At 35.9% G+C, this 22,980-nt stretch overlaps 1 protein-coding gene across 1 annotated transcript in view; it reads right to left on the minus strand.

Annotated features, from left to right (window-relative positions):
• The window catches only part of LOC101895877 (calcitonin gene-related peptide type 1 receptor), a 264,742-nt gene that overhangs the window by 9,007 nt on the left and 232,755 nt on the right, over window positions 1–22,980 (minus strand). Inside the window, 3 exon segments of the mRNA XM_011298341.3 lie at window positions 14,183–14,306; window positions 16,544–16,720; window positions 16,805–17,031. Coding sequence (XP_011296643.3) covers window positions 14,183–14,306; window positions 16,544–16,720; window positions 16,805–17,031 — 528 coding nt within the window.

The following is a 22,980-nucleotide window of genomic DNA, read 5'->3' on the forward strand; positions in this document are numbered from 1 at the left end:
TATTATAAGTTTGATTGATCCAAAAATTATGTAACACCTCGAAATATTGATTTCCCACATAGGAAAGTATATATGGATCTTCCTATCTCGCCGAGCTGAGTCGATCTAGCTATGTATATCCGTCCGTCCATCCGTCCGTCTGACCATGTTAATTTGTAATAACTCTACCGGTCGCAATTTTGGCCCGATCTTCACGAAATTTAGAATGTAGGTGGGACTAGAGCCAGAATAGAAACCTTTTGCTTTTGGAGACGATCACATAATATTTAGGGATTGAAATTATCGTCCGATCCTCACGAAAATTTGTCACAAGGGTAGGGTTAGGCTCAGAAGGACAAGGCCTATTGTTTTCAAAGATGTCCACAATCTAGTTAGGGGTTGAAATTGACCAACAACTAAAAATGCTCCTGATGTTGCAGCCGTTATGAAGGTCATAAATATAAACCAAAGGACTCGAAATCTCGCATGAAATTATAGTTTAGGACAGCGAATAGAATGGGCCACTACTTTTGCGTGAAAAATACCAACATTACTTACAGACGATATCCGAAATACACAAAAGGCGAAGTTCTGGCTTTTTATGCTGATTTCGTTGACGAATATAGCCAAATATATTAGACAAGCAATTCATATTCATGACTCTAAATTTGTAGCTACGGGGGGGCCTCTTGCTTTGGGAGATGAATATTTTTTTGGCAGATGTCAAAGGTCAAAATGTTTAGGGTAATATCTGGACAGTGCTCCGTGACATAATTTCAAAAGCGAAATCTTTCTAAATGGATTTGGACATAAGGGGTCTTCTAACTTATTGTAGATTTGTAAGGTATCACATGGTCGGCCCCGCAGGAGCCCATAGCCTTTCCATACTTGTTTCTTTAAGCTTTTATTGTAAAAGAGATCCCTAACCAGTTTTCTGTGTAAAGAATACCTTTAAGAAATCTTGACTGATGTCCCTACTATAAATGCCAAGTATAGTTAATGGTAGAACTTCGAAGTACTGCCATTTTTTTTATCAGAGTCCGACTCCAGTCCAATTTTTTCATGACTGAGTCTCCAGACTCGAATCGGAAAAAAATTCGCATTTTTGCTGAAAAAAAGGACGCAAGCAAAAACTTGAAAGCTGCATGAATCCAAACACCCATTAAAACACTAATGGAAACACACATCCTTATATAGAAGTTTGAAATTAGAAGGGTATTCCCTAAAAATTATTAAGCAAAATTAAATACTTTTTTTTCACTGCCAAGTAATGAGTAACGTCGGAGTATGAGCTCCCCACTACAAAGCTGAAAGTTGTGAGTACGATACTCGGTGTCGGCAAACGAAAACAAATATTACAAGTTAAAAAGTATCAGCCGGTTTTGCCGATAGTCCGATATTCGATTATTTAAATATATTTTGACTTCTGTAATAATTATTCCAATTGTTGACCCCCTATGGAGTGTGTCCCGAAGGAATGGGCCAATATTGTCCATTTCCTTATGAGACTTAAATAAATATTTTATAAATCCTTTACTTTATATGAGATATGTGATAGATTTTATAGTCGACCGAAGTACTCCATTTTCATACTAATAGAGATAATACAGATAAAAATATTGATAAGGGCAAATTTACAAGAAAATATAACATTTATATCCAATTTTATGCGAAATCATAAATTCCGATAAATTCCATATACATCTCAGGATTCTGGTTGAAAGAAATATTTGGATATAGCAAGTTGTAAAGAATAGCTGACTTGTTTCGCAAGTTATGGTAGATAAAAGTATTGGTGCTTGTGACCCTTTGTGGGTGAGATACTAGAAGGGGTTCGCAGATCTTATGTTAGCAATAATGTTTGTTCTTTGAGCGATTTGTTTTTCAAATTTTTAAGCCCAATGTGGGGAAGGTAACAGAACGAATGGTTAGATCTCCTCTAATTTATAAAACATCTTGTGTTGATGAAAATATTGGGATGTACCAAGCCTGAATGGAATCGGACGTTAATTTCGCGTTTTATGAGCTTCATGGATATTCAAAATATTGACCCTTTGAGGGGTAGGTACCAGAAGGAGAGGACTGATATATTTCAACTTCCAGTTGGAAGAAATAATGGGATGTGTGAAATATGAAGAGAGTTGAATGCTTATTTCGGATTTCATAATCGTTTTGGTTATTCAAAGCTTTGACCTATTACGGGGGATGAAGCAGAAGGAATGTTTCGATCTTTACCATCTTTATTGCAGATTTTGTGTTGATAGAAATATTGATATATTGTCTGAATGAATCGAATGTTAAGTTCGCGTTTTATACACTTCATGTATATTCAAAATGTTGACCCCTTGTGGGGGAGATACTAGAAAGAGTAGACCGATATATTCCATCTTAACACCAGGCCTTGGGTTAATGAAAATATTTTGATGTCTGTAATTTGAAGACAATCGGACTCTCAAGTCACATTTAAGAAAATTTATAGTTGTTTAATATTTTTACCCTTTCTGGGGGAGGTCCTTGATGGGGTGGACTGTTGTTGTTCATTCCCGCACCTGACGTAGCACTGATGCAAATATTAAGATGTGTAAAGTTTGAGCAAAAACGGATTATCCTTTCTCTTTCTGTGCAGCAAAATATGTTTTTTTTTTTTTTTTTTTTTTTTTTTGAAATTTCGACCTTTTGTGGGGGGTGTACCTGAAGGATTCGAGCGATATTGAACATTTCCGAACTCGATCTAAGTTTGATAATAATACTACGATGTACCAAGTTTGGACCGAATCGGATACTACCTTCGACAGTAATCGTGCGCACCAACCAGACAGACGAACGGACATCGCTAAATCGACTCCAAATGTCCTGAAACGGATTTGGTCAAAAGAGACCTAGGGTCTAACATCATTATTCCGATGAGACATGCTTTGGACGTAACAAATGATATATACCCACTCTAGCCATAATTCTGAGGGTATAATTGATACCACATCTTAAGAGCGGTATGATCATTCAAAATTTTAACCCTTTCTGGGTTGGGTAAACTACACATTAGGTGAATAAGATTAGAAAAAAATCCTGATTCATTTCGCAATTTATAAGATTTATAATTTTTCGGAATTTTGATGGTTTTCATAGAATGTATCACAAAGAGTGAAACGTTAGTGCCAATTTTCCCACCTTACCAAGGCCTGCTAAAAATATTGCAGTATGTCAAGATTGAATGCAATCGTATACTTTGCTATGCTTTTTGTGAGATTTTCAAATTTTATAATTTTTTTTATTTCCAACATTTTTAGGGGTAACGGAAGGTAAGAGAGGGGACCGATATTGATCATCTGCTAACTTGAACTGAATTTGACAAAAATATTATGATGTCGGATACACCCTGCAAAAGTTATCGCACCAGTTATCCCACAGTTTGATATAAAGAAATATGTGTAAATCCCTATGTTCTCCATATGGCTTCACAACTTTTCCGCTTCCAAATCATAATAAACTGAGAGCACGAGTGAACAGATTTTATAGCAGTTTACATAAATATGCATATTTGTAGGTGCATATTGTAGGTGTGCACAACCTAAACTTCTGCTATCAGCCAATGCAATAAAACTATTTCACATTTAAACAAATTGTTTGCATATATTTCAAAGCTATTCTCTTCACAATACGCATCCAATAAACGAACGTATGAACATACATTTATTACTCAGAATAAGTAGATAAGATAGAACTTTTGAAGTTTCAGCATTTCATTTTTCGTTTCATTTCAGTTCCATATGAATCTCGACAAAAGCAAATTTTCATGCGAGGGAAATTGTGAATGGTGGTTTGTTTCCTTTTCTTCAATTTCATCATTCAACCAGACCCAGTTGCATTAGCATACCCAACGAGGACTGCATCTGAATGTACGAAGCGCATACGAAGAAGATATATTGCAAAACTTAAAAACCATTTGGTGTTGCTGCTACCTTCTGCTTTTAATAGCTCAGGAAAGAAAAACCACTTGACGTTGAGTGCTTAAAACCACATGTAAAATAGCATCAATTCTCAATTCTTAAATGGCAAAACATTTATCAATGTTGTCAGCATTCTGGAAGGGTTCGAAATGCAATGCTTGGCAATTTTGTAAGAAAAAAAAGAAAATTGTTGAAATATTTTCGTTTCAATGAAATATGATTGGATTGGATTCGATGAAAGTGGGAAATTGGATGATTTTCAAGTGAGAACAAATATTTATCTTCCAATTCGTTTAGATACTATGACAAGCTTCAATGTCAGATTGTGGTCACATGAAAATAAACAAGATAAAAAGAAGTGAGAGAAGTGAGAATTTGAAAAAGCAAGTTAAAAATTCTGTCAAAATCTTAAAAATACCGAATATAGCCTTTATACTGGGGTCTATACGACGAGGACCTATATTGGCATTGTTTGTTATAAGCCATTACCATATTATAAACGGTGAAAAATGTCGCATCATCAAAATACCGTGTATAGGGAGTTACCGTTATATCGGAGCTGTGCGAAGACCTGGACCATCATAGATAATTTTCTGTTAAAGGCTTTAGCATCCATTACGAACATCAAATACGACATCTCAAACAATTTCGGTGAGTCTTGTACCTAAAATCGTTAAAATACCGAATATAGGGAGGTACTGATATATGGGGCCTATAGGGAGATCTGGACCTGCTTAGACAAGTTTCTGTCACAGACTGCAGTTTCCATTACGAACTCTAAATACGTAATTTGAAACTACTCCGGTGAACAAAGACGCTAAAATCACCAAAAAACCGAATATTGGGGGGTACTGTTGATGAGGGACTATACGAAGACGTGGACCTGCACAGATAATTTTCTATTATAAGCTTTAGTATCCATTACGAACTTGAAATGCCCAATTTGAACAATTCCGGTGAATAATGTTGCTAAAATCATCAGAATACCGAATATCGGGAGGTACCGTTATATGGGGGCTATACGAAGACGTGGACCTGCACAGACAATTTTCTGTCATAGGTTGTATTATCCATTTCGAACTTCAAATACCAAATTTAAAACAATTCCGGTGGATAATGTCGCTAAAATCCTCAAAATACCGAATATCGGGAGGTACCGTTATATGGGGGATATATGAAAACGTGGACCTACATGACCCATTTTGCCTACTGGCAAAATAAACGTGTGTGCAAAATTTTAGCCAGACAGACGGACATCGCTAAATCGACTTAGAATTTTACGCTGATCAAGAATACATACAGGGTTGCCCATATTCGACGAACCCATCTGGCAACGCCATAACTTTTGATAGATATGTCACATCGCTTAATGACATACCGCGTTTGAAGCGTCAGTCCAAGCAGATTTTTACCATGAATCAATACACGCCACGAGAGCGCTCTGAAATAGTTGAAATTAATAAGAAGTCAATTGTGAAAACTCAACGTGCTTTTAAAACATTAAAAAATGTGAGAAGTGCGCCTTCTAAGAACACCATTAAGCGTTTATACGAAAATTTTTCGACTGGTAAGGCTCTTTCTAATCCGAAGAGGCCATATAAAAGTCGATCAAGGCGATCGGCCGAGAATATCGCTGCCGTACGAGCCAGTGTTGAGAGATCCCCAAGAACATCCAAAAAAACGCCGTTCTCAGCAGTTGGGCATTGCTCGGTCCACTTTACAACGGATTATTCGCATTGATTTGCATTTGTTCCCGTACAAAATTCAATTGACGCAAAGAATGTTGCCTGCGGACAAGCCTCGTCGATTAAAAAAAAAAAAAACATGGGTCCGTCGAATATGGGCAACCCTGTATACGTTGTTGGGCCTGACATGAGTATTTCGAGGAGTTGCAAACGGAATGACAAAGTTAATATACCCTCCATAGTATGGTGGAGGGTATAAAAAGTCGAAAATTGCATCTAAGTGCTTAAATATTTCAAAAAGGCATTCATTTATGATATGCCTTCGAGGATAACTCTTCTTGTTTAAAAAAATTACAGGACAAAGTCATGTTTATCTTCGTTTCGACTTGTACTCTCCACTTGGCACAAAAGCAAACTGCACACAATTAAAATTCTCCATTTTATTGAAATTTATTTGAATTTCGTTCCCCTCCAAAGCATCCTTAAATGAATTAGTGCATTATATGTTGAAGAACATTACAATTTGTTAAGCATTCTGCCTCTGTCTATCCAAACAAAAGAGGCAAAAAAAGGATTCCTTTGAAATTGCCATTCCATTCATTTAACTAACGTCGCATTATTATTACTTTAAATGTTTCCTCTTTATTTACTCAGTTCGTGCAATGCATACGAAAGGAAGAACCGGAGGAAGGAAGAAAGCGAGTCTTTATCGTCACAATGAAGTTGCATTACAGAAGTCTACTTTTAGTAGTATGTGTAAACCTGAAGATAAGCAACAGAATAAAGGTTTCAAATGTTTTAGTATTTTATAAAAAAGAAAGAAAAAAATATGGTACAAAGTAGAACAAAATAAAATAAAAGCAGCAAGAATAGTAAGTGGAGAAACTGAAACGAACAAAAATGTAGGCAGTACAGGTTACGAGGCATGGTGATTCAAAATTCGATTTTTCCAGCAAGGATAAAAATTTTTTGAAGTTATAGAAAACAAGTGAAAAAATATCAGTCGGTTTTGCCGACAGATGTATACGCTCAGCCAATGTTCTATTATTATACCCTCAGCCATATGGCTAGAGAGGGTATATATCATTTGATATGGCCAAAACATGCCTCATCGAAATAACGGTTTTGGACCCTAGGACTCTGTGGACGAAAACCGTTTCAGGACATTTGGAGTCGATCTAGCGATGTCCGTGCGTCCGTCTGTCTGGCTGGCTGGAATATCCAATTTGATCCAAACATGCTACATCGTAATATTATTATCAAACTTAGATCGAGTTCGGAAATAGGAAATATCGGTCCACTACTTCTGGTATCTCCCCCCCACAAAATGTTAAAATTTTCAAAGAAAATAATTTGAGGGCCAGAAAGATCAAACTTTGCAAATCCTAATATTTGCACCAGTGCTAGGTCATGTGCAAAAATTGACAATATCGGACCACTCCATCAAGTACCTCTTCCACGAAGGGTCAACATTTTGAATCTATATATATAAAAGGAAGTTGTGTTAGTTACTACGCTTATAACTTAAGAACCGCTGGACAGATTTTAACGATTCAAACAAATTCGGAATTGTCTCTTTTCCGAAAAGGATAATATCCAAAAAAATCGCGTAAAAATGTGATATATTAACATTTTCATTTTGACTTTTGAAATGTACAATAGTAATGTTTTATTTTGCATGATTTTTTTCCATTTTGACTTACTTTTTTCTAATGTACATTTGTAGTGTTTTTTTTTATATTTTTTTTTAATTCGAATATTAATACCAATTTATTTAATTGACTTGATTTCTTGAGAACTGAAATTGATGGCGGGTTGCATGGAAGTCAGTCAAATGATATCGAAATAACTTAACGCGGTTAGACCAATGTTAAAAGATAATTACTTTTTCAAAATCGCTAAAAACACGATAAAAGAGATGTAATGGCAAAAATTCTCAAATCGGGGAAAATCGAAAACAAAAATCAATGGAAATTGACTAGATATGGAAATAATCCATCCAATGAGAACTTAAAATGCGAAATTCATTGGGACTGCAACCAGTGAAATACCGAATATGAAGAGCACTGTTATATGCGAACTATATAAAATAGTGGAGCAAATTGAAAATTTGGAAAGAAAAGGATACATTTCCTCGGAAAATTCTTCCGAAACCTTAAAAGTAACCTTAACTCCCATGAAACGTTATACGGTGACTATGCGCTATCATCAGTAGTCAGTTTGGTTGGTACATAACAATCCCAAAAAGGGGGGATCAAACGTTTTTAGGGTCCATTTTATATAGTTTAACCAAACACAAAGGGCCTCAAATATTTTGCTCTATACTTCGCAAAAGTTACCAGAGAGTTTTAAATTTTTCCTAGGGGTTTCATGAATAATCAGTTGTTCAAAATATATATCAGATGTATATCAAATGTTGGTAATTTGAGATTTTAAGAAGAACAACACATTTTTTCAAATAATTATAAGAATAGGACCATGCTTTGGTATAACCCTTATATGTGGACCTATTTCTTTCATATTACAATAATCCGCCCAATGAGAACTCAAAATGCAATTCATTGGAATTGCAATCAGTGAAATACTGAATATAAAGGGTGCAAAATGGTAGAGCGAATTGGACATTTAGGAAAAAAAAAAAAACTTTCAAGATATCTTAAATCGCTTTTGCAGGTCACGATATATGACCCCCGGATAAGGGTACACTCCTTTTTCAAGTATAGTTTACATTTTAACCATATTTTACTCATACGCATTTTAGCAAAAGTTGGTAATTTGAGAAGAAACCATCCTCGCAAAAAATGATCACGTTTTGGTATAACCATTATATAATTTAAGCTATATTCGGGGTTTTCGACATTTTTCTTTCATTTTTCAGGCCTTTATTTGGCATCTTTGTTTCTACGGGTGTAAAAAACCTCTTCTCATAATATTTTGACTTTTGGAGTAGAGTCCATCTTGGTCTTGATCACATTCATCAATTGATTTGGCTAAAAAATTGTATTTAGGCTACTCTGGGATAGAGAATCGTCTTACAGATAATTGTCCACATAGGCATTTATTTGAGTATAGTTCCCACATTAGTGTACCCGCAAATCCACCTTCCTAACCAATGTTTGGTCAGAAAAAAAAAAATTTGGTATACTATTGAATTTTTAACTCTCAAGAGAATATTGGCTGGGAACGTAGATGTGGGATGTACGTCTACATGCTTTGATCTCCGAAATATCAAATTGTGGCAGAAACATGAAAAAATCACGAATATTATTTTTTGGATCGTTATTGAATTATACTATGAAGAAAAATATGGACTTTATGGGTTTTCCAACACACAATTTAAATGACAAAAATAAATTAATTCCTATCTTAAGGTAATGGGTGTAAAAGACCAATTATCTTTGACTATTTTGAAATCATTCAGATCAGTGTTCTATAATGCCTTAAAAATATGAATTAAAAACTAAAAGTAGGGGCCGGCAACGCGGACCGGGCCAGCTAGTAATAATATAAAATGTGATGTAAGTGTCCGATTGTCAAATTACATACATAACAATATTTCTAGTAACCCAATGTCTGGTGTGAAGATGGAATGTATCGGTCCACAGCTTGTGGTATCTTCCCCAAAAAGGCTCAACATTTTGAAAATATATGACAAGAAATTAACATCCAATTCCATTCAGACTTGGCACATCTCAATACATATTGACCAAAACGATCATAAAATCCGAAATAAGCATCTTGTCCTCTTCAAATTACGCACATAACAAAACATTTTTATTAACACAAGGTCTGGTGTGAAGATGGGATGTAGCGGTATACTCCTTCTGGTACCTCCCCCACAAAGGATCAACATTTTGAGTATCCATGAAACTCATGAAACGCGAAAATAACATCCGATTCCATTCAGACTTGACACGGGAAATATCGGTGCACTCTTTCTGGTACCTCCGCTCAAAAAAAAAGCGAAATAAGCATCGAACTCTCTCCAAATTCCACATAACCAAATATTTTTGCTTACGCAAGATCTGTTTTAAAGATGATATGTGTCACAATTTCCAATTCCTATATCTATTATTGCGAAACAAGTCGGCGATTCTTCACACCTTGGTATATCTGAATATTTATCTTAACAAGAATTCTGATATTAATATGCAATGTATCGAAATTTATGATTTCTCTTAAAATTAGATATAAATGTTCGATTTCCTTCAAATTTTGCACATACCAATATTTTTATCTGAATGGAAGTGGAATATTTCGGTCTATATCTGGTACCTCAAGCATATTTCCACATTTTCCAAAAATAAGTACATACCTCGTATGAAGTGTAGAAAGTAGTCGATATGGTCCAAATTTGACACGCTGTAATATTTATATCAGTCTTAGGTCAGATACGAATTGGTCAATAGTGGCCAACTGGTTCGGAACCTCCCACATATGGATGGGCGTATACATCTATCGGAAAAAACGACCATTTTACTTGTTTAAATATATTTTGACTTTTGTAATGATTATTTAAGTTGTTGACCCTCTATATAGTAGGTTCCGAAATAAATATGATATAAATATTGCGATGTGCCAGGTTTGGACTATATCGTCTATTTCATTCACTTTATATGAGATAAGTGATAATTTGTAGAAAATGTTAAAATGTGCATGACGTACCAGATATAGTGGACCGAAATATTCCATTGTCATACTTCATCTAATACAGCTAAAAATAGTGGTATGGGCAAAATTACAAGAAAATCAATTTTATGCGAAATCATAAATTCCATATGCATCTCAGGTTACTGGTTGAGAGAAATATTTAGATATAGCAAGTTGTTTAGAAACTCTGACTTGTTTTGAAAATTGTGACCCTTTTTGAGTGAAGATGGGGTTTGCTGATATATAACATCTTCATAACATGTTGTTCTTTAAGCGTTTTATTTTTCAAAATCTTGAACACTATGTGGTAGAGGTACCAGAAGGAATAGCTCAGCTTCTACTATTTTTATAACAGATCTTGCGTTGATGGAAATAATGGTATGTACCAAGTCTGATTTTAATCGGGTGTTAATTTCGGGTTTTATGAGTTTCATGGTTGAATATCCATGTTGACCCTTTGTGGGGAGGTACCAGAAGGAGGGGACCAATAGATTCCATCCTCACACCAACAAGTTCCTCCCACACAAAGGGTCAACATTTGGAATAATTATAACTCTAATAAAATGCGATGTAAGCATCCGATTCTCTTCGATTTTCGACTTCACAATATTTTTGTAAACCCAAGATCTTGTGATGTCGGTCCACGCCTTCTGATAATTCCTCCACAAACGGTCAATTTTTTAACAATTATATATATTCTTTTCAAATATCGCACACCGCAAAATCTTTATCAACAAATAATTTGGTGTTATGATAAAATATATCAGACCACTCCTTCTGGTACCTCCCCCACAATCGGTCAAAATTCTGGTGTGAAGATGTGGTGTGAAGATGATAGATATCGGCCCACCTATGGTGAGTATATTAAGTTCGTCATTCCGTTTGAACTCATCGAAATAATAATTTTAAACCTAACGAAGTATACATTCTTAATCAACGTCAAATTCTAAGACGATTTAGCCCTGACCGTCAGTCCGTCTGTTCGTCTATTGTATTCACGCGAGAATCAACACGATTTAAGATAAAATTTTTAAGATTTAAATTTAAAATTTTACACAGATCAGTCTTTTACGTGCAGGCAGATCAAGTTCGAAGATTTGCTATGTCGGTCAACTATATCGTATAGCCCACCACCCCCCCCCCCCAGATTCGGCATTTTGACGATTTTAGCCACACAAGTAGTTCCTTGTGGGTACTTTATCCCTCGGCAGAGAATTATCTATATAGGTCCACAATATCGCATAGCCCCCATATAACGGTACCCCCACGGTATTCGGTATTTTGATGATTTTAGCCACATTTTTCAATGGAATTGTCTGAAATTCCACAAAAGGAGTCCATTGTGGACATTTTACCCCATCAAAAAGAATTGTCTATATAGGTCCACGATATCGTATAGCCCCCCGATATTCGGTATTTTGACGATTTTAGCTACATTTTCAATGGAATTTCCTCAATATTCACACAAGAAGTTCCTTCTAAGTACTCTACCCCCTGGAAGAGAATTTTCTTTATAGGTCCACGATATCGTATATCCACATTGTAACGGTACCTCACTACATTCGGTACTTTGATGGTTGCAGCCAATTTTTTTAATGGATTTCTGTTAAAATCCACACCAGCACCTCCTTCTGAGTACTTCTGATTTCCTTTTGAGTACTTCACCCCTGGAAGAGAATCATCTACATAGGTCCACGATATCGCATAAACCCCATATAACTTTACTCCCCGATATTCGGTATTTTTATGATTTTAGCGATATTTTTGAGCGGATTAGTTTCTAATTTCGTATTTAAAGTTTGAAGTTCGTAATGAGTCCTACAAGCTATGACAGGAAATTGTCTATGTAGGTCCATGTCTTCGTATAGCCGCCATTTAACGGTTTTCATCCAAGCGGTATTTTTCGGTGGATTTTTTTTTTTTTTTATGAAAAATTTCAAAATAGTGGGGGGGGGGGGGGTAATAAAAGTTCGGCCCGGTCGAACTTAGCTGCTTTTTATACCCTCCACCTTTGAAAGGAGGGTATATTAACTTTGTCATTCCGTTTGTAACATCCTTAAATATTCGTCTTAGACCCCATAAAGTATATATATTCATAATCAGCATAAAATTCTAAGTCGATTTAACGATGTCCGTCTGTCTGCCTGTCTGTCTGTTGAAATCACGATACAGCCCACATTATTTGACGTAGAGCGTCAGCAGAGCTATTTACATTGTGTCTAGGATGGTTGGTATTGAAAATGAGATGTATCGGTCCACGTTCTGGTATAGTCCCCATATAAGGGTACCTCCCGATATTCGGTATTTTGATGATTTATGCCACATTTTTTTACGGATTTGTCTGGAAGTTGGTATTTGTAGGCTATAACGGGTCCCTGAGCGTGTGGCAAAACATTGCATGTATAGGTCCACGTTGTGGTATCGCCCCCATATAAAGGTACCTCCCGATATTCGGTATTTTAGTTTTTTTTTTGCCACATTTATTCACGGATTTGTCTAATTTGATTGGTATTTGTGGGTCATAATAGTTTCCAGCTCCGGTGGCGAAACATTGCATGTATGGCTCCATGATTTGGTATAGCCCCCATATAACGGTACCTCCCGATATTCGGTATTTTGATGGTTTTTGCCACATTTTTTTCACTGATTTGTCTAAAAATTGGTATTTGTGGGTCATAATGGGTCCTAGTTCGTGTGGCGAAACATTGTATGTATAGGTCCACGTTTTGGTGTAGCCCCCCCCAACGGTACCTCCCGATATTCGGCATTTTAATGGTTTTTGCCACATTTCTTCTAATGTTTCTTTTACCCTAAGGTGGAGGGTATTAAAAGTTTGGCCCGGCCGAACTTACTGTTTTTTACTTGTTTACTTGTCAATATTTATATCTCTTCTAATTGATTCTAAAGAATTCTAATTCTTAAAGATTCAGCTATTCTTTTAAAACTTGGTTGCCAGGGATCAGATATGAATATGGAATTCATCAGCACATAGAGTGTTGTTAAAAGTCGTACAAGTACATCGAAATCTCTTTGGCTTTGAGAACTCTTCAGGTATAAGCCATTTTTTGTAAAATAGTGGCAATGTTTGCATTAACTTCTACTGGATTTATCTGTAGGCCAAAATAGTGCTAGAAATGCGGGGATTTTCTTTAGTCTGCCACATATTTTCTCATGTTTTAACTGCATACTTAGGCGGCCTTAAAACTTCTTAAGTAAAAGTATAGACTAGCATATTCTCGTCTTTTAAATTTGTGCTTAACTCTTCACGTCTCTCAACGTTTATTAATTACATGTTTCCGACAAGTTTAGACGTTGTCAACATAATAGTAAAACTACATTTTAAATATTATATAATTTTCTTCGCACAGCTTCGCTTCTCGCCCGCAAGGAATCTCCCATTATGAAGATGGTTGGCAAAGGATAATCTCAGTAAATATTTAACTTAGGTTTTTGCTACTGTTTTCATTTTCCTCAAGTTTTATCTCTTATGACTCAATACATCTTTCATCACTTTAATATCTCACACACACATATACACATCCAAAGAGTCTTGTAATTTTGTTAAGAAGTATAGCCATAAATAGTGCGAGTAGCTGGGAGAAATTGAGCGAAGGAAGGAAGATAAGTTTAATAGCTAAATGTATTTTAAAACTACTCTCGATGCTCGGCTACTTAGCAAAAATGCAATTAGCCGTTGTTATTATGTTATGGATGTGTTGGTGAGTGAGCGAGTGTGTGTATGGGTGAGTGATAATATCAAAAGTTATAAAAGACAGAGATTAAATCGTTTAAAAGAAAAAGTTGCAAATTTCTTTCAGATTCCGGTTTGGTCAATTAAAACGGAAGGGAGAGGGGATATCCACAATTTGAAGTAGTTCGTGGGGAGAAGGGAAAAGGATTTATTGTTTGAAAAAAACTTACCTGAAATGAAGCAGTAAATGCAGATATTATTTCATATGTATGTTCCAAAGGATGTCCAGGATCCGGATGGAATGGTGTCACAATGTATTGTAGACCCAGCAATGGGACAAGCAATAAGGTGGCCCTGCATAAATGAAACAAGAAATACAAAAAATTATTTAAAACTTAGTTATTAGAAACCAGTAAGAAAAGTTCAAAAATCGGGCAGCTATGTGATACCCTAAATTTCGTATTGCGTTTACAGTAGATCTCCCGTAACAAAAATATGAATCTCATTTGAATGCGTCTCATGACTTTAGAGTAGTCACAATTTGGGAACTATATCCAAATCTGAATCGATTTTAAACAAATTCGACGGAGGCTTTTGTACCTCTAGTATCAAATAACATTAAAAAATATTTATTAAAGTTTCATCAAATGGAAAAATTCAGTTGGACAATAGCCGTAAAATTGGATGAAGACAAATATCGAAGGTATATAAAAATCAGAACCGATTTCGATAAAATTGGCAGAATTATTTGCGAGCTGTATCTGTTGTCCGACATTAAATACTCACTTCGTTTGGGCTGATATTAGTCATTTACTGCACAATTAACCCAAAATCGGACGAAGATTTCTACAGGGTGAGTTCAAAAATCTGCAATCAACTTCAGACTGCCGTCATTCCAAAATCACTGGTCCGACAAATGTTAAAACTATTCCAGTAAAATCTCATTATATTGTTTACAAGCGTACAAAAGCATTTTTTTGAGAATTTTTCAGAAAAAATGTTGTTCGTGATGGAATTCAAGCGTGATACTGTAATTTTTTGTATATTTGGCTGGAAAACCACAAGTGCCTATCGTCAGAGCACTCTAGCATTTAAATGTGAATAAATCGTTTGTGTCTCGTACATCATCGCTCGTTACCGCGATACTGGTAGCGTAGCCCGACGTCAAGGAAGTGGACGGAAAAAAACAACAACATCAGCAGAAATGGTTGGAAAAGTCAAAAAGTGATTTGATCGAAATTCGCGTCGCAGTGGCCGAAAAATGGCTCGTGAGCTAAATATATCACAATATTCCATTCGGAAAATATTGAAAATGAGCTCGGGGTTAACGCCATTGAAATTCCAAAAAGTGCAAGAACTTACACCGCAACAGAAAAAAAAAATAAAATCAAAAGAGGTAAAGAGTTGCTTTGCTTGGCCGAAAGTTGTGAACTGCCGAATTTGGTTTTCTCCGATGAGAAAACATTCTTTGCTCAGCAGTTCGCAAGCAAAAAAATAAATTATCGTGGTCGTCGGTAAGCCACCAGAACTCAAGCAGCAGTCATGGTGATGGTGTGGGCCGCCATAACAGCCGATGGTAGCTCTCCGCTCGTATTAACCGACCATGACATCAGAATAAGTGCCGAATATTACCGCGAAAATATTCTGGAGGGTGTTTAAAGCCTTGGGCACGCAAACATTTGGCCGCAGACCTTGGACATTCCAACAGGACTCAGCACCATCGCACTCTGCACGAGCCACCCATAATGGCCACCAAAATTTCCGAATACCAATCCGTTGGACTACTGTGTCTGGAGTATTTTTGAAAGCAAGGTTGGCATTAAAAAATACCAAAGTGTCGATTACATCAAGCAAGCGCTTCGCCAGGGAATGGACCATTTGAAGGTCATTGGCCATTTGAAGGCCATAATTCGTGCCAAAGGAGACCAATTCGAACAAATCTTAACTTGTTCTAAAATTTGATGCTATTTCTGACCCTCTTCTCTTGCATTCAATAAAATTAAAAAAAATAATAATAATAAAATGATGGCGTTTGACTTTGTTGCAGTTTTTAAATCTCACCCTGTATACAACTCAAAATTTGGCAGAGGTATTTCTGTATCTGGTACCAAATATCAATATTGTGAGGTGTACATTACGAATGTAAGGCACTTAAACACAACATCTGATGAAACATATGTATGGGAGCTATGGCTATATCTGAACCGATTTTTACCAAATTTGACGTACATGCTTCTGGGCTAAATTCGATCTGAAGTGCCAAAATTGTCCATTTGGGCTGTTATTAGCCATTTGGTGCACAATTAGCACGATATCGGTCGACGATATATATGGGAGCTATATCTAAATTTTAACCGATTCTCATCAATTTCAATGGGGTTCGTCCCAAACATTGTTTGAGAAATTTTAGACGGACTGACAGACATAAATCGAATTAGAAGAGATTTTATGAAGATCATCAAAAGTAACTATGGGTCTATCGCGCTTCCTTCTCCCTGTTACAAACAAGTGCACAAAGACACAATACCCTTACCACTATGTGGTGTAGGGTACAAAAAAATTCAGAAATGAAAATATTTCAAAATTATTACCGAAATGCCTGTATCACCGGCCGCGAGGGACCACAGCTGTTCTGCAGCGATGCAGGTGCCTTCAGTTTGAGTAGCACCACCCGGACAATGTTGCAGAGAAATAGTAAATTAAGGAATATTGAAATGCAGACAGGTACCACGAGAATGGCACGATAATTTTTGTCATCCATCCAACAACTGTAAAGAGAGGGAGAGAGAGGGAGAAAGAGAAGAAATTAATAAGAAATCTATGAAAAAGTTAAATGTCTCTCTGCAACTTACTGTGTATTTTCCTGAGCCGTACCAATTAGACCGCGCACCAGTCCATAGACGGTAATCACAATTGCCGGTGAGCCCCAGCCGAATGCTATCAACCACTTAACCAGCTTCTTTTCTGATATGAAGGCCGACACCAGCACCGTATGGAGATAGAAGCCTTCGCACAACATCCATGAGTAGTTGGTTAGGAGGAAGTAATGCAGGATTATGTGGAGACCCACACAGGGGGGCTGAAGGGGAGAAAATGAAAAAAACGAAATAACAAATTATGGAAATAACAAAAAAAGGAATAAATTCGGTTTACATGTGTATGTTGGCATATACACATGTAACCATTTATTCGTATGAATGTATACATAACTTCATAATATTTTTCACAAATAAGCCTCAAAATGTAAACAAAACATATATCTCCCAAGGTAATATGTAACAATCATCTGTTACATATGTACAAACACATGAACTACAAATTCCAGAGAAAAACTTGAGACGCATTTTGTTCTCTTAAAATTTGTAAAAAAATAATTCCAAAATTTGTTCGGGAAATTCTTATGGGAAATCAATATGCGAACAAAATAATTTTTCATTTTGGAAAGTCAAACGTGTGGTAGGTATCAGAGGCCGTATTGATTGTCTATTAAAATGTGACATTGGGGAAATCAATGCGACAATTTCTGAATGTGCAAATTTGAAATGTCCTCAATATATTCTAATATTGAAGCCTACAGCTTAGGAGATGATGATGATGATGATACTATAAGTCAGACTCCTATAAAAATTAGTTAGAAAATAAAATAAGAAAATAATTGTCAAAAATTGTAATTCATTTGAAAATGGAAAATTTAAGAAGCAAAATATTTAGAATTAATTTATTGAAAATGCTGGATTATTGTGACAGAAAAACTAATAGATTTCCACCATTATAAATGGGAAGATGCCATTTAACACAATTATAAAAGATGCATTATTACAAACCCGACGGAGACCAAGGCAATAATAGAAGATGTTTTCAAAGAAAAAAAGTATTAGCTATAATTGTGGATTATTTTTAAAGACCACTACCTCAGCTATTACTCTGGGTTTATGAAAACCCGTCAGAGCTAAGTCGTGAAATCATAAAGAAATAATATCTGATTTATTAAGAGATCCACAGAGTGAAATTTGTGGATTATTGCTGGACCAGCTCCTGGACGTTTTCAAAGGCCGTGAAGATTTTTATGACAAATAAAAAAAAAAAACAAAAATTAAAAATTAACAATTAAAAATTAATATTGATCAAGTAAAAAGGCTGTAAGTCCGGCCGGGCCGAACTTTGAATATCTTCCACCATTTAGAACGAATTTGGCAATTTTCCAAATTTGGCAAAAAAAAAAAAAAATAAATAAAATCCGTTCAAAATTCTATATTAGGTTCTATATGACGACGTGGATCTGCATAAGCAATTTTCTGTCTTAGGCTGCAGTATCCATTACGAACTTCAAATAGCAAATGTGAAACAATTCCGGGGAATAATGTGGCTAAAATCATCAAAATACCAAATATGGGAGGTGCCGGTATATGGGAGGCTGTACGAAGGCGTGAACTTGAACGGACAACTTTTTGTCATAGGCTGAAGTATCCATTTCGAACTTCAAATACAAAATTTGAAACATTTCCAGTGAATAATGTCGCTTAAATCATGAAAATACCGAAAATAGGGATGTACCTTTATATGGGGGCTATAACAAAGTCCTGCAGACATAATATACATTTCAGTAAAATTTTAGTAACCTACTTCATTTCGTTGGGAAGCTACAGTGATTTCCACTGACGGACAGACGGATAGAAGGACGTATGCGCTAAATCGTCATAGAATTTTATGCTGATCAATCATATGTTACAAACGGAATAACAAACTTAATATACCCTCCATACTGAGATCAATTTTTCAGCTGCTATAAAATACTGCATGTGTAAAATTCAGGGATTTCGTGTGCTGTAGCATATGATATTGTGTAAAATATCGAATGGGTACAGCAGGTACTCAAGATCACATGAATGAAGGGAAACAAATACTCATGAATCGTCAAATTTAAAGAACAAAAATCGTGGATTTCAATGGACCACCGACTTCAATTTTCCAAGCCATACCCCGGTGAATTTTCCTAAAGCAACAGGAGAGGGCGATCTTTGACATATGTATATAATACCCCTAAATATAAATTTTCAGAACATCCTTGAAAAAAAAATAGAAATAAAACATTCACAAGTAATTTTACAAAACAAGTAAGCAAAGGCTATAGTCGCGCGGGGCCGAACATATGAGTAACACTACAATACGGTAGGAGTCCCCTTATGTCCAAATCCATTGTGGAGGATTTCGCTTGTGAAATTACAGGGTGAGATGAAAAAACTGCAACCAACTTCAGACTGTTTTCATTTCTAAGCCACTCGTCCGACAGCTGTTAAAATGATTTCAGTGGCAGCTCATTATATTGTTTACAAGTGTTCAAAAGCATTTTGGTGAGAATTTCGTTATGATATTCAAGCGTGATATTGTTATTTCTTTACATTTGGCTGGAAAACCACAAGTGGCTATTGCTAGAGCACTCCAGCATTTAAATGCGAGTAAATCTTTTTTGTCTCGTACCATCGCTCGTTACCGTGATACTGGTAGCCCGATGTCAAGGAAGTGGACGGAAGAAACCAGCAACATCAGCAGAAATGGTTCGAAAAGTAAAGAAGCAACTTGATCGAAACCCGCGTCGCAGTACCCGAACAATGGTTCGTGATCTGAACATATCGCAATATTCCATTCGGCAAATATTAAAAAATGAGCTAGGAGTAAAGCCATTGAAATTCCAAAAAGTGCAAGAACTTACACCGCAACATTAAGAAAGTAAACTAAAAACAGCTATAGAGTTGCTTCGCTTGGCTGAAAGTGGTGAACTGCCGAATATGGTTTTCTCCGATGAGAAAACATTCGTTGTCCAGCAGTTTGTAAACAAACAAAATGATCGTGTTTACTTGTCACAGAGGTCAGTTGAAAATGTGCACCTTCGGTTGGCCACCAGAACTCAAGCGCCGGCCATGGCTGATGTGGGCCGCCATAACAGCCGATGGTCGCTCTCCGCTCGCAATAATCGACCGTAGGTGGCATCAAAATAAATGCAGAATATTATCGCGTAAATATTCTGGAGGGAGTATTAAAGCCTTGGGCACGCAAACATTTTGGCCGCAGACCTTGAAAATTCCAACAGGAACAGCGCGCAATTGCCACCAAAAACTCCGGATACCAACCCGTTGGACTATTATGACTGGAGTATTTTGGAAAGCAAGGTTGGAATGAACGAATATAGCGTATGACGGTTTCATAGGCCATTTGAAGGCCATAACTCGTGCCGAAGGTGACCAATTCTAAAATTTGATGTTATTGACTTTGTAGCAGTTTTTTATATCACCCTGTAAAGATGATATAAATCGCCTGTGAAAACAAGCACTAAAATACTCGGGAAACTTCTTAAAAAGTTCACGAGTAAAATTGGAAAAAATGTGTGAAAATTGGGTGATGAGAATGTGGTAAAAAAACTTCTGAAACTGGTTAAGTCTTGGAAAAATTCTCAAAACTGAAGAAAAACATTGTTTGATATTTTTTTCTTTTTGTTATGTTTATACCCTACAACACTATGTGTTGGGGGTATTATAAGTTTGATTGGGCCAGAATTTATGTAACACCTCGAAATATTGGTTTCCCATATAGAAAAGTATATATGGATCTTCCTATCTCGCCGAGCTGAGCCGATCTAGCTATATATGTCCGTCTGTCCATGTTAATTTGTAATCACTCTACAGATCGCAATTATGGCCCGATCTTCACGAAATTTAGAATGTAGGTGGAGTTAAGGTCAGAACAGAACCCTATATCTTTTGGAGATGATCGCATAATATTTAGGGGTTGAAATGGACCAAAAACTGAAAAAATCCTGATTTTGCAGTTGCTCTACAGGTCGCAATTATAGACATGTAGCTAGAGTTTAGGGCGGGAAAAAAGCCTACCAATTGAAGAAGATATGCTTGAAAGATCTCTTATATTTCGAGAACGGCTGAACTGATTTCGGCAGTTCTCATTAATTCAAAATGGCCTCTTGGCAGAAAATAAAAAACGTCAAAAAAATTGCATAAAAATATCTCTCTAAAGATGAAAATATTGATTTTGTAACATTTTTCATATTTTTTCAATTTTGTCATATTTTTGGCATATTTTCATTTTGAATTAAACATTTTGTAATATTTCTACAGCTAACAAAACTAAGTAGTTTGGATATCAGGATATCATATACAGGGTCAGAATAGAAGCCTACTCTTTTTGGAGATAATCGCCATATATTTAGGGGTTGAAATGGACAAACAAACTGCAAAATTGTCAGCAAGTCGTAATTATCGCCCGATCCTCACGCGCATTTGAATGGAGGTTAACGGACATTGCAAAAGCCAAATAGTTTTGGATGGCCATCCAAAAATATTCAATGTGTGAAATAGTTTGCCAACTTTTGTAGACAAAATACGAAAACATCCATTCCAGTGTCTTTTTGGAGAATTCACAAATACAGGAAAGACGCACTTCTGACTATTTCGTTAACGCTGATTTCGTTGAAGAATATAGTCAAACGTCTGTATCTCATATAGATGCGTTTTAGTCAAAAACCAATACTAAATGTTAATTTTTTGCCACTTCTGAGAGATTATAGGTCTTTGGGAAATATTGGTTCCAGATCTAGGAAGACCATTTACGTGCAACATCTATCTATAAATTGGAAATGAGCAAATTAGTTCCAGTTTCTATTTTTCGAAAATTAGAGAACGAAACCTGATGGTTTTCTTTTATTATTTGTCACAATATCTTGTGGAATTCTTTCGAGTATCTGGCCTATATAAACAGTATCGTTCATTATAGTGTTGTAGGGTATTCAACGGTCGGCCCCTCTCGACTGTAGCCTTTGCTTACTTGTTTTATTTTATTTTATTTATTTTTATTTTTTAAAATACTGCATCATCATGGCAGAAGAAATAATTGTCTGTCTTTTCAAAGTGTTGGAACTTATTATACATCACAGATGTAATAATGTCAAATAGCTACAAGCTTCCAATTTTCATTTGAAATCTCCCAAAAACGCTTACAGAATGGCACAATTAAAAATTGGAAGTTGTTCTTTAAAATAGTTATAAAAAATCCACGATTACAAACATGACGATAATTTTTAAAAATCCTTAAAAGAAAGACCAACGGATAATGAACAACTTGTAAATATATGTTTTATAGAAAATCATATGTATTATAGAAAATATATGTATTAAAGAATCGGAGATATAAAAGGTAAAGCTAAGATTATTTAAACGTTCTCTGGACCATCACCAATGGAATATTTGAAAATCTTTTGAAAGACACCCAGAACTATAGATTTATCGATAACTTTTCAAGGGACCATAGCAACTATGTCCCAATATTTAAAGTTTCTAAAAGTATGATCGAATCTATATTCAAACGAGACTACCAAAACAGCGATTCTTCGATTGTTCATTCGTTCAAATTTTATGGTGAATCCTGTAATATCCTTTCACTATAAATTTCGACAATTCTTTAAAAATTCACAATTCTAAATCGAAAGAACAAAAAAATCCAACGATATTACATCAGGAAATTTAACAAAATCGTTTATTATCAAATCGTACAAAATCGTTCATGATTACAGGGTTATATAAAAAAACTGCAACAAAGTCAAATGCCAAAATATTTATATTTTTTAAAATTTTTTTAATGAAAGCAAAAAATATCGGAAATAGCATCAAATTTTAGAATAAGTTTAGATTTATTCGAAATGGTCACCTCAGACACGAATTATGGCCTTCAAACGGCCAATGAAACCGTCACAAGCAGCCCGAATGTTGCTCTGCGGTATTTTGGCCCATTCCCGGCGAAGCGCTTGCTTGAGGCGATCGACACTTTGGCATTTTTTAGTACCAACCTTGCGTTCCAAAATAGTCCAACGGATTGGTATACGGAGATTTTGGTGATCATTGTGCGCTGGAAAGGAAGCGAGGAACCTCCTGTAGGAATGTCCAAGGTCTGCGGCCAAAATGTTGGCGTGCCCAAGGCTTTAATTCAACCTCCAGAATATTTTCGCGACAATATTCGGCATTTA

The sequence above is a fragment of the Musca domestica genome, unplaced genomic scaffold (genome assembly GCF_030504385.1).
Source record: "Musca domestica strain aabys unplaced genomic scaffold, Musca_domestica.polishedcontigs.V.1.1 8, whole genome shotgun sequence".
In the NCBI taxonomy this organism is placed as follows: Eukaryota; Metazoa; Arthropoda; class Insecta; order Diptera; family Muscidae; genus Musca; species Musca domestica.